Source organism: Scyliorhinus torazame, chromosome 17 (genome assembly GCF_047496885.1).
Source record: "Scyliorhinus torazame isolate Kashiwa2021f chromosome 17, sScyTor2.1, whole genome shotgun sequence".
Lineage (NCBI taxonomy): Eukaryota > Metazoa > Chordata > Chondrichthyes > Carcharhiniformes > Scyliorhinidae > Scyliorhinus > Scyliorhinus torazame.
Window position 1 is genome coordinate 69,208,111 of NC_092723.1, and position 13,576 is coordinate 69,221,686.

At 44.8% G+C, this 13,576-nt stretch overlaps 1 protein-coding gene across 10 annotated transcripts in view; it reads right to left on the reverse strand.

Annotated features, from left to right (window-relative positions):
• nras (NRAS proto-oncogene, GTPase) overlaps nt 1–13,576 on the reverse strand; it is an 85,823-nt gene that overhangs the window by 36,614 nt on the left and 35,633 nt on the right. For 9 of the 10 annotated variants that reach the window (XR_011935783.1, XM_072480581.1, XM_072480572.1 and 6 more), the window contains exons 3-4: nt 12,970–13,148; nt 7,838–7,997 (exon numbers count right to left, since the gene is read on the reverse strand). Coding sequence is in view for 9 of the 10 variants with exons in the window: in XM_072480581.1 (XP_072336682.1) it covers nt 7,838–7,997; nt 12,970–13,148 (339 nt within the window). In the remaining variant the exon portion in view is untranslated. Of the gene's footprint in view, nt 1–2,815; nt 2,889–7,837; nt 7,998–12,969; nt 13,149–13,576 lie in introns of all 10 variants that reach the window. The other variant, XM_072480580.1, reaches the window with a different exon arrangement.

Consider the following 13,576-nt stretch of genomic DNA (forward strand, 5'->3'; position numbering starts at 1 on the left):
AGAGAGATTTTTTTCCAGAAGGTAAAGCAGAGGTCTGCAGAAAGAGGGGTCAGTTTAGGCATAGTCGAATGATGGATGTCACAGAGTGGTTGCTGATTAGCCACAATGGATGTGAGGATGGCACAAGATAAATGAGCGTTGCATGCCATCACAGCAGATCTCCTGGCAGGAGTAGCTACAAACAACAACAGTAGTTACTTGCCTGACAGAACGGAGTAATACAAATGAAACTCTTACAAAAGTGTCAGTAGTAGTTCAAGTAAACGTGCTAAAACTTCTAGTTGGGTAGCAGTGAAAAGCAGTTTGACACCACCACATGCCAGAATTCTTCATGTCAGACACATTAACGTGGTGAACAAGCCAGGTGTCTTTCTCACTAGCAGTGAACGATTTTTGCATGAACCTAACGGGACTTGGTGGTTCGAGTTTTAAGGAGAGGCTTGATAGACTGGGACATTTTTCTCTGGAGCATTGGGGGTGACCTTCTAGAGGTCTATAAAATAATGAGGGCATAGATAAAGTAGATAGTCAACATCTTTTCCCAAAAGCAGGGAAGTCTAAAACTAGAGGGAATAGGTTTAAGGTAAGAGGGGAGAGATACAAGAGCAACACGTTTTTCACACAGAGGATGGTGAGTGTCTGAAACGAGCTGCCAGAGGCAGTAGTAGAGGTGGGTACAATTTTGTCTTTTAAAAAGCATTTAGACAGTTATATGGGAAAGCTGGGCGTAGAGGGTTATGGATCAAATGCGGGCAATTGTGACTAGCTTAGTGGTAAAAACTGGGCGGCATGGACAAGTTGCACCAAAGGGCCTGTTTTCATGCTGTAAGCCTCTATGACTAATTCCTCAGTCCTTCTGCAAAGTTAAACAATAACAGTGAGGGACTGCTATAAGTGATGTATATAAACTACCTTTAAAGAAGATGGGAGTCAAAAACAAAGAGGGAACTTTTCCTATTTTACCACTCGGTCAATTATTATCCATAAATCACAGAAACCAAAAATTCAGTGATGGGCTAACAATGATTTGATGTGGCTGCATGACTTCGCAATTGATATCTCAAGAGGATACCTTGCAAATCATGATCTATTATCATTAAACAGTGAAAATTATACAATATCTTGCCTATTAAATTATGGTAAGAAGTCTTACAACACCAGGTTAAAGTCCGACAGGTTTGTTTCAAATCACTAGCTTTCGGAGCACTGCTCCTTCTTCATTCACCTGAGGAAGGAGCAGTGCTCCGAAAGCTAGTGATTTGAAACAAACCTGTTGGACTTTAACCCGGTGTTGTAAGACTTCTTATTGTGCTCACCCCAGTCCAACGCCGGCATCTCCACATCATCACTATTAAATTATAACTAGACCATCTACATTTCTGCCATCGAGCCAACAACTGGAAAACTGTGGACAGGACATACCTGGGCAAATTTAGTCCAATCTATTAACAGCCCTTCAGTATACTCTCATTAATAAGTAGTGGAAGATGTTATCAACAGTGCCCTCAAGCAGCACTCACTCAGCAATAACCTGAGCAACGTTCGGTTTGGGTTCTGCCAGTGCACTCTGCTCCAGACCGCATTGCAGGCTTGGTCCAAATATGGACAAAGGGTTGAATTCCCAAGCTGAGTGGCTGCCCTTGATAGCAAGGCAACATTTGATCAAGTGTGGCAGCAGGGAGCTTGAGCAAAACCCAAGTCAATGGGATTCAGGGGGAAAACACTGCACTGGGTGGAGTCATACCTAGAACAAGGTTGTAGTGGATGTTGGAGGCCAATCATCTCAGCGCCAGGATATTATTGCAGGAGTTCCACCGTAGTGTCCTATGTACAACTATCTTCAGCTACTACATGGGCAGCATGGTAGCACAAGTGGATAGCACTGTGGCTTCACAGCGCCAGGGTCCCAGGTTCGATTCCCCACTGCGTCACTGCCTGTGCGGAGTCTGCACGTTCTCCCCGTGTCTGCATGGGTTTCCACCTGGTGCTCTGGTTTCCTCCCACAGTCCAAAGATGTGCAGATTAGGTGGATTGGCCATGATAAATTGCCCTTAGTGACCAAAAAGGTTAAGAGGGGTTATTGGGTTATGGGGATAGGGTGGAAGTGAGGCATTAAATGCAGACTCGATGGACCGAATGGCCTCCTTCTGCACTGTATGTTCTAAGTCTAAGAATCACCTTCCCTCCATCATTAGATTCATTAACGATTGTAGTGTTCAATCCCATTCACAGCTCCTCACATGCTGCAGCAGTCCATGCTTGTATGCAGACAATGTTCAGGCTGGGGCTGAGAAGTAACACAACATTCGTGCCACACAAATGTCAGGCAATGATTATCTTCGATGAGAGAAGCCAAACATCTCCCCCCTGGCATTCAACAGCATTACCATTACTGAATCTCCCTTCAAAACCATCCTGGGAGTTACCAGAAACTTAAATTCACCAGCTATATAAATACAATGCCTCGTCAGGTCAGAGACTGAACGTTCTGCAGTGAATAACTCTAGACTCCCCAATGTCTGCCCACCATTTATAAAGCACAAGTCAGGAATCACTTTCCTGGATGAGTGCAGCTCCAACAACACTCAAGAGGTTCAACACCATCCAGGACAAAAACGCCCGCTGGATATGCACCCCTGCCAGATTAGACATCCACTCCCCCTAGTGAAATTGTGCACCATTTTCAAGACACACTGCAATAATTCATGAAGCCTTTTATGGCAGCAAAACTGCAATCTCTACCACCTCGGACAAGGGCAGCAGACACATGGGGAACAGCACAGCCTAAAGATTCTTCTGCCAGTCATACACCAACCTGACTTGCCACCACAATTGCTGTTCCTTTGCTTTCACTGGGTTGAAATCCTGGAACTTCCTTCCCAACAGAACTGTGGGGTGTAGAACATAGAATATTACAATGCAGTACAGGCCCTTCAGCCCTCGATGTTGCGCCGACCTGTGAAACCACTCTAAAGCCCATCTACACTATTCCCTTATCGTCCATATGTCTATCCAATGACCATTTGAATGCCCTTAGAGTTGGCGAGTCCACTACTGTTGCAGGCAGGGCATTCCACACCTTTACTACTCGGAGTAAAGAACCTACCTCTGACATCTGTCCTATATCTATCTCCCCTCAATTTAAAGCCATGATCCCTCGTGCTAGACATCACCATCCGTGGAAAAAGGCTCTCACTGTCCACCCTATCTAATCCTCTGATCATCTTGTATGCCTCAATTAAGTCACCTCGTAACCTTCTCTCTAACGAAAACAGCCTCAAGTCCCTCAGCCTTCCCTCATAAGATCTTCCCTCCATACCAGGCAACATTCTGGTAAATCTCCTCTGCACCCTTTCCAATGCTTCCACATCCTTCCTATAATGCGGCGACCAGAATTGCACACAATACTCCAAATGCGGCCGCACCAGAGCTTTGTGCAGCTGCAACATGGCCTCATGGCTCCGAAACTCAATCCCTCTACCAATAAAAGCCAAGTACGAAGTCTTACAACACCAGGTTAAAGTCCAACAGGTTTGTTTCGATGTCACTAGCTTTCGGAGCGCTGCTCCTTCCTCAGGTGAATGAAGAGGTATGTTCCAGAAACAAATATATAGACAAATTCAAAGCTGCCAGACAATGCTTGGAATGCGAGCATTAGCAGGTGATTAAATCTTTACAGATCCAGAGATGGGGTAACCTCAGGTTAAAGAGGTGTGAATTGTGTCAAGCCAGGACAGTTGGTAGGATTTCGCAGGCCAGATGGTGGGGGATGAATGTAATGCAACATGAATCCCAGGTCCCGGTTGAGGCCGCACTCATGTGTGCGGAACCTGGCTATAAGTTTCTGCTCGGCGATTCTGCGTTGTCGCGCGACCTGAAGGCCGCCTTGGAGAACGCTTACCCGGAGATCAGAGGCTGAATGCCCTTGATTGCTGAAGTGTTCCCCGACTGGAAGGGGACATTCCTGCCTGGTGATTGTCACGCGATGTCCGTTCATTCGTTGTCGCAGCGTCTGCATGGTCTCGCCAATGTACCACGCTTCGGGACATCCTTTCCTGCAGCGTATGAGGTAGACAACATTGGCCGAGTCGCACGAGCATGTACCGCGTACCTGGTGGGTGGTGTTCTCACATGTAATGGTGGTATCCATGTCGATGATCTGGCACGTCTTGCAGAGATTGCCATGGCAGGGTTGTGTGGTGTCGTGGTCACTGTTCTGAAGACTGGGTAGTTTGCTGCAAACAATGGTTTGTTGGAGGTTGCGCGGTTGTTTGAAGGCAAGTAGTGGGGGTGTGGGGATGACCTTGGCAAGATGTTCATCTTCATCAATGACGTGCTGAAGATGATGTTGTAGTTTCTCCGCTAACACACCGTACGCCTTCTTAACAACCCTCTCAACCTGGGTGACAACTTTCAGGGATCTATGTACATGGACCACCGAGATCTCTGCTCATCCATACTACCAAGAATCTTACCATTAGCCCAGTACTCCGTCTTCCTGTTATTCCTTCCAAAATGAATCACCTCACACTTTTCTGCATTAAACTCCATTTGCCACCTCTCAGCCCAGCGCTGCAGCTTATCAATGTCCCTCTGTAACTTGTAACATCCTTCCGCACTGTCCACAACTCCACCGACTTTAGTGTCATCTGCAAATTTACTCACCCATCCTTCTATGCCCTCCTTCAGGTCATTTATAAAAATGACAAACAGCAGTGGCCCCAAAACAGATCCTTGTGGTACAGCACTAGTAACTGGACTCCAGGCTGAACATTTCCCACCAACCACCACCCTTTGTCTTCTTCCAGCTAGCCAATTTCTGATCCAAACTGCTAAATCACCCTGAATCCCATGCCTCCGTATTTTCTGCAATAGCCTACCGTGGGGAACCTTATCAAACGCTTTACAGAAATCCATATACACCATATCAACTGCTTTACCCTCAGCCACCTGCTTGGTCACCTTCTCAAAGAACTCAATAAGGTTTGTGAGGCTCGACCTACCCTTCGCAAAACCGTGTTGACCATCTCTAATCAAATTATTCCTTTCCAGATGATTATACATCCTATCTCTTATAAACCTTTCCAAGACTTTGCCCACAACAAAAGTAAGGCTCACTGGTCTACAGTTACCGGGGTTGTCTCTACTCCCCTTCTTGAACAAGGGGACATCATTTGCTATTCTCCAGTCTTCTGGCACTATTCCTGTTGACAAAAGTGACTTAAAGATGAAGGCCAAAGGCTCAGCAATCTCCTCCCTAGCATCCCAGAGAATCCTAGGATAAATCCCATCCGGCCCTGGTGACTTATCTATTTTCACACTTTCCAGAATTGCTAACACCTCCTCCTTATGAACCTCAAGCCTTTCTAGTCTAGTAGCCTGTATCTCAGTATTCTCCTCGACAACAGTCTTTTTCCTGTGTGAATACTGACGAAAAATATTCATTTAGCACCTCTCCTATCTCTTTGGACTCCACGCACAACTTCCCACTACTGTCCTTGACTGGCCCTACTCTTACCCTAGTCATTCTTTTATTCCTGACATATTTATAGAAAGCTTTAGGGTTATCCTTGATCCTATCTGGCAAAGACTTCTCATGTCCCCTCCCCCCGGCTCCTCTTAGCTCTCTCTTTAGGTCCTTCCTGGCTAACTTGTAAATCTCGAGCGCCCTAACTGAACCTTCAAGTCTCATCTTTACATAAGCCTCCTCCTTCCTCTTGACAAGTGTTTCAACTGCTTTAGTAAACCACGGTTCTCTCGCTCGACCACTTCCTCCCTGCCTGACAGATACATACCCATCTAGGACACGCAGTAGCTGTTCCTTGAACAAGCTCCACATTTCCATTGTGCCCATCCCCTGCAGTTTTCCTCTCCATCCGATGCATCGTAAGTCTTGCCTCATCGCATCATAATTGCCTTTCCCCCAGATATAACTCTTGCCCTGCGGTATATACCTATCCCTTTCCATCACTAAAGAAAACGTAATCGAATTGTGGTCACTATCACCAAAGTGCTCACCTACTTCCAAATCTAACACCTGTCCTGGTTCATTGCCCAGTATCAAATCCAATATGGCTTTGCCTCTCATTGTACTCACAACATGACCAGCGGCACTTTGAGAAGGCAGCTCGCACTACCTTCTCCGGAATTAGGAATGGACAATAAATTCTAGCCTTGCCAGCAATGCTCACATTCCATGAATAAATAAGTAAAAACAAAATCCATCCCTGCATCATCTCCACTGGATTCCTTAAAAGATTAACCATTGGAAAGTTTCTCTATCTCATCTATGTGAGGGCCTTAGTGATGGCCTCAGCTTTCTACCGTCTCTCAACTCCTTTACCGAGTACCTTTATCCCAGCACCCATTTTATCCTTCCACTCAAGAAGTGCTTTGGAATGCTCTATCACATTCAAAAGGCTATATAAATACAAGGGCTGGATTCTCTGTTTTTGGGACTATGTCCCCACGCTGGCGTCAAAGCTGTGGATTTTCATGCCAGAAAAACTAGCCCTGCAGGGCTAGCAGCGACCTGGTAAATCTAGCAGCTTTTCCAGGTCGGGGGCCATGCATGCGCGCGGCGGCAGCATCCAGCGACCGCGCAGTGCTCCATGGCAGACTCAGAAGATGGAGCTGGACCTTAAAAATAGACCCCAACCCAATCGGCTGCGTGCCCAACCCTGACCGCCTGAACATTGCCCACCTGTGTAAAAGGCCCCCCTGCCCTCCAAGTGGCCCGCCCCCGGCCAGGGCGGCCGCAGACCAAGTCAGCAGCTGCCACGCTAATTTCCCGACCGGTTGGACCACATTAGATCCATGCTGTCGGGATTTTGGCCGGTCGGGGGCGGATAATGGCGGAGCGGGCCTCCAGCAATGGCCCCAGGTAGGTGCTAGGCGGCGTGGCGTACTCGGAGAACGTCGCTTTTCGGGGCCGCGCAGAATTGGGGAACTGGCGCCGGTCCCGATTCCGTGCGGGGAAATGGATTCTCCGCCCTGGCGCCGGCCGCAATTCCGGCATCGGGGTGCGGAGAATGCAGCCCAAGTTCTTTCTGTATATGGTATATAGAAGTAGGTAAGGAGGGTAGGTTCTCCTCAGTCAACGATTCCAAAAGCTACTGCATTACACTTCTGTGGGAGCTCTGGTTGAAACCATGATTCAAGGACGCAGTGATAGTTTAGAATGGTGTCTCTGGTTCACATATGTCAATCAGATCAGACCGAGCAGACTTTCAATCAACAGCTTTGGATCACAATGAGTGAAAACTCTGGACCAGTGGTCAGATAGTATGGTGAGGAACAGGAAAAATATTGTGGAGAAACCCTCACATTTGAAAACAAAGAGATGTTACATGTGTTTCTTAAATCTGCTAGGATTTTTCCAGAATCTAGAGAATTCAAGGGTTACAACCAATGCACCACTATCTCTATTGCCAACTCTTATAAGACCCGAGGATGCAGAGCACCAGGTCCAGGGGATCTGACAGTCTTTAGACACATTAATTTTCTTGGGGTTTTTTTGTGTCTTCTACAGTGATGACAGATACAAATACTTGTTCAAAATAACTACCATATCCTTGCTTCCCAATATTAATTCCCCAGTCTCACCCTCTTCCATCAGGATTTAATCTATTCAGCCCACTTCATTCTAGCTGGCAAACATAACCTCGACAAAGCTGGACTGTTTTACAAAGAGCCATCAGGGGTTTGAAGGGCTGAACGGCTCTTCCATGCATACTATTTGAGTCTATCATTTCAATTCTAACTTGTTTAAGAACCTAGTGCCGAGAACCAACATTTTTGCATTGGAGTTCTTCTAGCGCTCCCCCATATATCTTACCTGTCTTGTTTTTGCTGAGGTTTCTATGAAAGGTATCCCGTAACTCCTAGCTAGCTCCTGTGCTTGTTTTGTGTCCACTGTCCGGGCAGGCAAATCACATTTGTTCCCCACCAACACCATGGGGACATCTTCAGAATCCTTTACTCGTTTAATTTGTTCTCTGAAAGAAAAGCATTTTCATGTTGTGAAACTACACACAGGAATTTAAAAGCCTCAGCAAACAATTCTCATCCTTAAACACAATTGGTCCACCACAACAGATGGTGAATTATATCTACTCTGTTGAGTTTGGCTGCTTATTGTTCAAATGCTGGACAACATAAACTAGGACAAAACCAATAAGATTACACAACTCAGTACAAATAATTTAATGATGTGTTTCACTCAGTTGCATCATTGACTCAGTTATGTTCATCTTCAAAACATTGTTAAACATTAGACTGGGAATGGTACCCACAGAATAAATTTCTGCAGCACGAGTGCAATCACACCCAGACATACTAATGCATACCATGCTGTGAATGAGATCCATTTAAATGCCTGATCCAACACTTTACCACATTCCATGCACCCAGGAAGTCCAACAAACACATGCACGAATAATGATTGTAGCAGTAAAAAAAAAATACACGTGCAGTCACTACATAATCACAGCAGTCAAGTTTTGCTTATTTTCTCCTCCCCCAAAACATGCCCTTTTTATGCAATAATTTAAACAAGTTAAGATTACTTTCCACAGCAGACCTGCAGTTCTTGCTGAAGTGGTTGTTGCAGCACAGTCATAAAGAAAAACAATAAAGCAAGGGCTAGATTAGGATACACAACAAAAGCTTGATCAAAGAGATGGGGAGAAACTATGTAGCAGAGAGGTACATTTCAGTGCACTGGACCAAAACAGCTAAAGGCTCTACAGCATATATCAAGCAGCAGAAGTAGGCAAGGGAAAGACAGCAAAGGATGCAGCAGTGAAGAACACCCAATGTGACCATACAAGAATGGGGGAAGAAACTACAATAGGTGTAATGTGGTCAGTCGGTCAATCACAAAGATGACTTTGCTCAGACCGTGCCAGTTTTCTGGGCAGAATCGAAACCAGATTTAAGCGATTGGAGTATGAGGAGAGAGATGGGCAGCTCGGTAGCACAGTGGTTAGCATTGCTGCCTCACAGCACCAGTGGCCCTGGTTTGATTCTAACCTCGGGTGACTGTCTGTGTGGGCTTTGCATGTTCTCCCACTGTCTGCATGGATTTCCTCCCAGTCCAAAAATGTGCAGATTAGGTGGATTGACTATGTTAATTTGCTCCTAGGTGGGATTATCCGGATAGGGTGGGGAATTGGGTCCAGGTAGGGTGCTCTTACAGAGGATCGGTGCAGACACTATGGGCGGAATGGCATCCCTCTGCATTGCAGGGATTCTATGATTTTATAAACTCAAAGCTGGTGACAGTGACAACTGAGTACTTGAAAGAGAAAGGTCAGACAGAAGGTAACGGTTTGAGCAGGTAGAAGGCTTAAGAGTCCATTTTAAAAGAAAACGTGGAGTGGTAACGACAGTCCTGATGGTTAAGGGAAGACAGCCTGTAAAGAGGGTGCCTGTAACCGTATAGAGTGTATTATACCAAGCAGAGTAGTTGAGGATTTGAGTTGGGAAAAGATCAAGAATGAAGAAAATGGGGCTCATGAAGCCAAAGTTGGACTAAGTGAAAGGAGTTACAAAAATAAAGGGTCAAGTTTGAGGTTATCAGAGATGGTGGGAAAGGAGGAATGTTTTAATGAAATTCAATCAATCAGATTCTTTTCCTCTATGGACTGAGTTGCAATAACATTTGAGTCTACAATTGAGGTGCAACTCCACAAACATATCCCAAGATGCTTTTAATGAGACACAAACAGCAGGCCTGGCACAGTCAGCACCACATTACATGTTTCACTGGGTTCAACTGACTACCTGGTGAAATCCCAAGGTTTTGCCTTTCTCAGAACAAGTGAATTATCTAACTGCAAAATATTGCAGATACTAGAAATCAGAAATAAAGAGAGAAAACGTTGACTAAACCTAGTTGGTTTGGCTGTACCTGAGGAGAGAGAAACAGAGTTAACATTTCAAGCCCATATGGCTCTTCTACAGGACTGAGGGATAGAATGTAATGAATTATATAGTGGGGCAGAATAAAAGATATGGGATAGGTCAGAGCTAAGGAGAGATTAACAAAGATGTCATGGTCACAAAACAAAGCGGGTGTCCCTCCTCACTTTTCACCCCACCAGCCTCCACATTCAAAGGATTGTCCCACAAACTCCAGCATGATGCTACCACGAAACATATCTCCCACAGCTGCCAGCCCCCCCATTCCACAGGAACTACTCCCTCCGTGACACCCTGGTCCTGGTCCACTCCTCCATTAACCCTAACTCTTAACCCTCTTGATTAATAAGGGGATCAGGGATTATGGGGTCAGGGAGGGGTTGGGGGGGGGGGGGGGGGGGGGGGGGGGGGGGGGGGAGGCAGAATGGGCATGAGAAAAATATCACCCATGATTGAATGGCGGACCAGGCTCGATGGGCCGAGTGGCCAAATTCTGCTCCCATGTCTTATGGTCTTCCCACATCACCAGCCCATGGAATTGCAGAAGGTGCTATATCTTCCTATTTATCTCAACTGTCCAAGGGCCCAAACATTCCTTTCAGGTGAAGCAGCATTTCTCTTGCACCTCCTTCAATTTGGTCTACTGTACTCACTGCTCCCTATATGGTCTCTTCTACATTGGGGACATTAAACACAGACTGGGTTACTGCTTTGTGGCAGACCTTTGCTATGTAAGCAAGCATGATCCCAAGCAAGCATGATCTTCTGGTCACTTGCCATTTCAACTCAGAACCTTGCTCTCACGCCCACATGAACCCCTCCCTTGTCGTATGACCTTTGCTCTATTAACACATTCTGCTATCTTACCTTTATGCCTTTATTACCACTTCTTCGGTTCTTAATGTCACCATTAACACCCCATTGCCTCATGTCCCTATCATCTTTGTAAATTTCTCCTTAGCTCCAACCTATCCCTGACATTCTATTCTACCCCACCTCCTTCACCCCCCTCGCCAACTATATAATTAATTACATTCTGCCCCTCTTCAGTTCTGTAGAAGAGGCATATAGACTTGAAATGTTAACGCTATTTCTCTTTCCATAGACCTTAGTTTATCCAGCATTTTCTGTTTTTATTTAAGTGAATTATCTAAGTTGGTTGCTAGTGGTAGACGACTACCCTTGTCTTCTCGCCTAAAGGACGATGTGCAAGGTCTGGCGATAGAAAAGGCATGAGGTCAAAATACCTGAGCACTTATTTTTACTCAGATTGACTCCATACACAAACTAGAACACAAAAAATGCTATTCGCTGTCCTGCGCCAGCTCTGGGTGACGGCGTGTGGAGTTTGCACGTTCTCCCAGTGTCTGCATGGACTTCCTCCAGGTGCTCTAGTTTCCTCCCATAGTCCAAAGATGTGTAGGTTAGGTGGATCTGCCACGATCAATGCGCAGGGTTAAGGAATAGAGCAGGGGAGTGCTCTTTCAGAGGGTCAGTGCAGACCCGACCGGCCAAATGGCTTCCTTCTGCACGGTAGGGATTCTAATCAACCAAATATTCATTATATTAATCGACCCTCCATTTGTCCTTCATCCACCCGTCTAATTTTGTCTTGAATGCTGTCTTAGGGTCTACCTCAACCACTAACCGTGGAAATGAATTCCACTGCTTCACAACACCATGTATAAGTTTATCTTGTTCTCAATTCTAAATTTCAAATTTAATCGAGGAACCTTTATTCCAAATCCCTCAAGCAGTCTGCTTTTATCCATCTTTAATGCACGAATAATAAAACTCCCATCTCACCCCACCCCCCGCGAAAACCAAGTGTTTCCTAATTGTACCTTCTCCAAAGCTTCAACAGTTTCTTCGAAAGCCAAGCCTAATACAGTACCAGAGGCCTCGAGGCATCATAAGGGGTTGTCATTACCTTTTAGCTTTATATTCCATACCCCTTGTGAAAGATTAGGATTTTTTAAATAAATGGCATTATAAACCTGAGATACTGCTTTTAATGTCCTGTGAACCTGTAATCTCAAATCCTTTTGCTCTTCTATATCACTGAACTTATTTTCAGAACAAAATTTCTACTGTTTTTCTTTGAAGTTGCAACACCACGTTTACAAGGAGATCCATTTCTTGACAGCATCCAATGACATACATGTTGTTCTTCTCAGCATTAATCACAGGCTACTGTTTTATCATATGCACCCAGGCTTATACCCAAATATACATAGCGAACAGAATAGCTCCAGAATTGAACCTTGTGCTTCCACTAACTACTTTGGACCATTCGAAAAACATCCCTTGACCCCCTACTCTGCTTTTTCCTTCTAACCAAACTGTACTCCTATATCCCCATCCCCAAATTCCCTCTAATAATCTCTTGTGAGGTACCTCTTAAAGGTTTCCTTAAAGTCCATGTACACCACCTTCCACTGCACTTGCCCATCTACCAAGTCTACTGCTTCTACACATTCACACCCAAAGGAATCTTGAAATACAAGTGTTTTTAAAAATAAATTTAGAGTACCCAATTCATTTTTTCCAATTAAGGGGCAATTTAGTGTGGCCAATCCACCTACTCTGCACATTTTTGGGTTGCGAGGGTGAAACCCATGCAAGCACGGGGAGAATGTGCAAACTCCACACAGACAGTGACCCAGAGCCGGGATCGAACCTGGGACCTCGGCACCGTGAGACAGCAGTGCTAACCACTGCGTCACCATGCTGCTCATTCTTAAAATACAAGTTGTGCAGCATGGAAATTTCCTAATCCTTTACGATCTTAGAATGTATCAAATTAGGCTTTCAATTTCCTTTAGCCTAACTAGTTTATCGAAAATGTTCATACCTCCAACATATTATAACTCGCATCATTCAAAAAAATCAATGATTCATAAGGCAGGTTTTTCAGGCATCGGAATTTGCTGGGTCCTTAAGTTAATAGTAATTTAAAACTGAAGCAAATTCACATGCCCCTGGCTAGCAATCTCTTAGAAAGGAACAAAAATAAAGAAATGGAAAAAGTGAATCTGCACCCACCTGTACAAGTGAACATCAGCAAATGATTTATTATTGTTTATGGCAAATACACAGAGGAAACCCTCTCCTGTCCTCATGTACTGATCCCTCATTGCACTATACTCTTCTTGACCTGCTGTGTCCAGAATGTCTAATAAACATGTTTCACCATCAATCACTACCTGCTTCCTATAGGAATCCTGAGAGGAGAAAGAGAACAAAAATTTACTTTCAAGAATTACATTTATTTTAACAGTCGAATTGACAATAAAAATGAAACTATATAATTTGAGAACCAAAATGTATATATATCTAATACTGCCTTGTGTGTTCCAATGTCGTATTTTTGAACGTGTGATGCGAAGTAGTTAGCACATATCTGAATGTGGAACCACGCTGAAAGGGTAGAATGATACAGTGAAGGAGTGTACAAAAATAAACCCAATGGTTTTACTGGGGGGAGTCCATCAATAAAACAACAGTGGGTGAACTTTCCCCAGTAGTATTTGCGGTAACTTTTGAATCAGTGCTAAATGTTGTAGCTGCAGGAACACTCTTTGTGACATTTCATGGAAATTTGACGTGTTCTCACTGATCCATGGAAGCATTGTGGACTCTTTTCGAAACC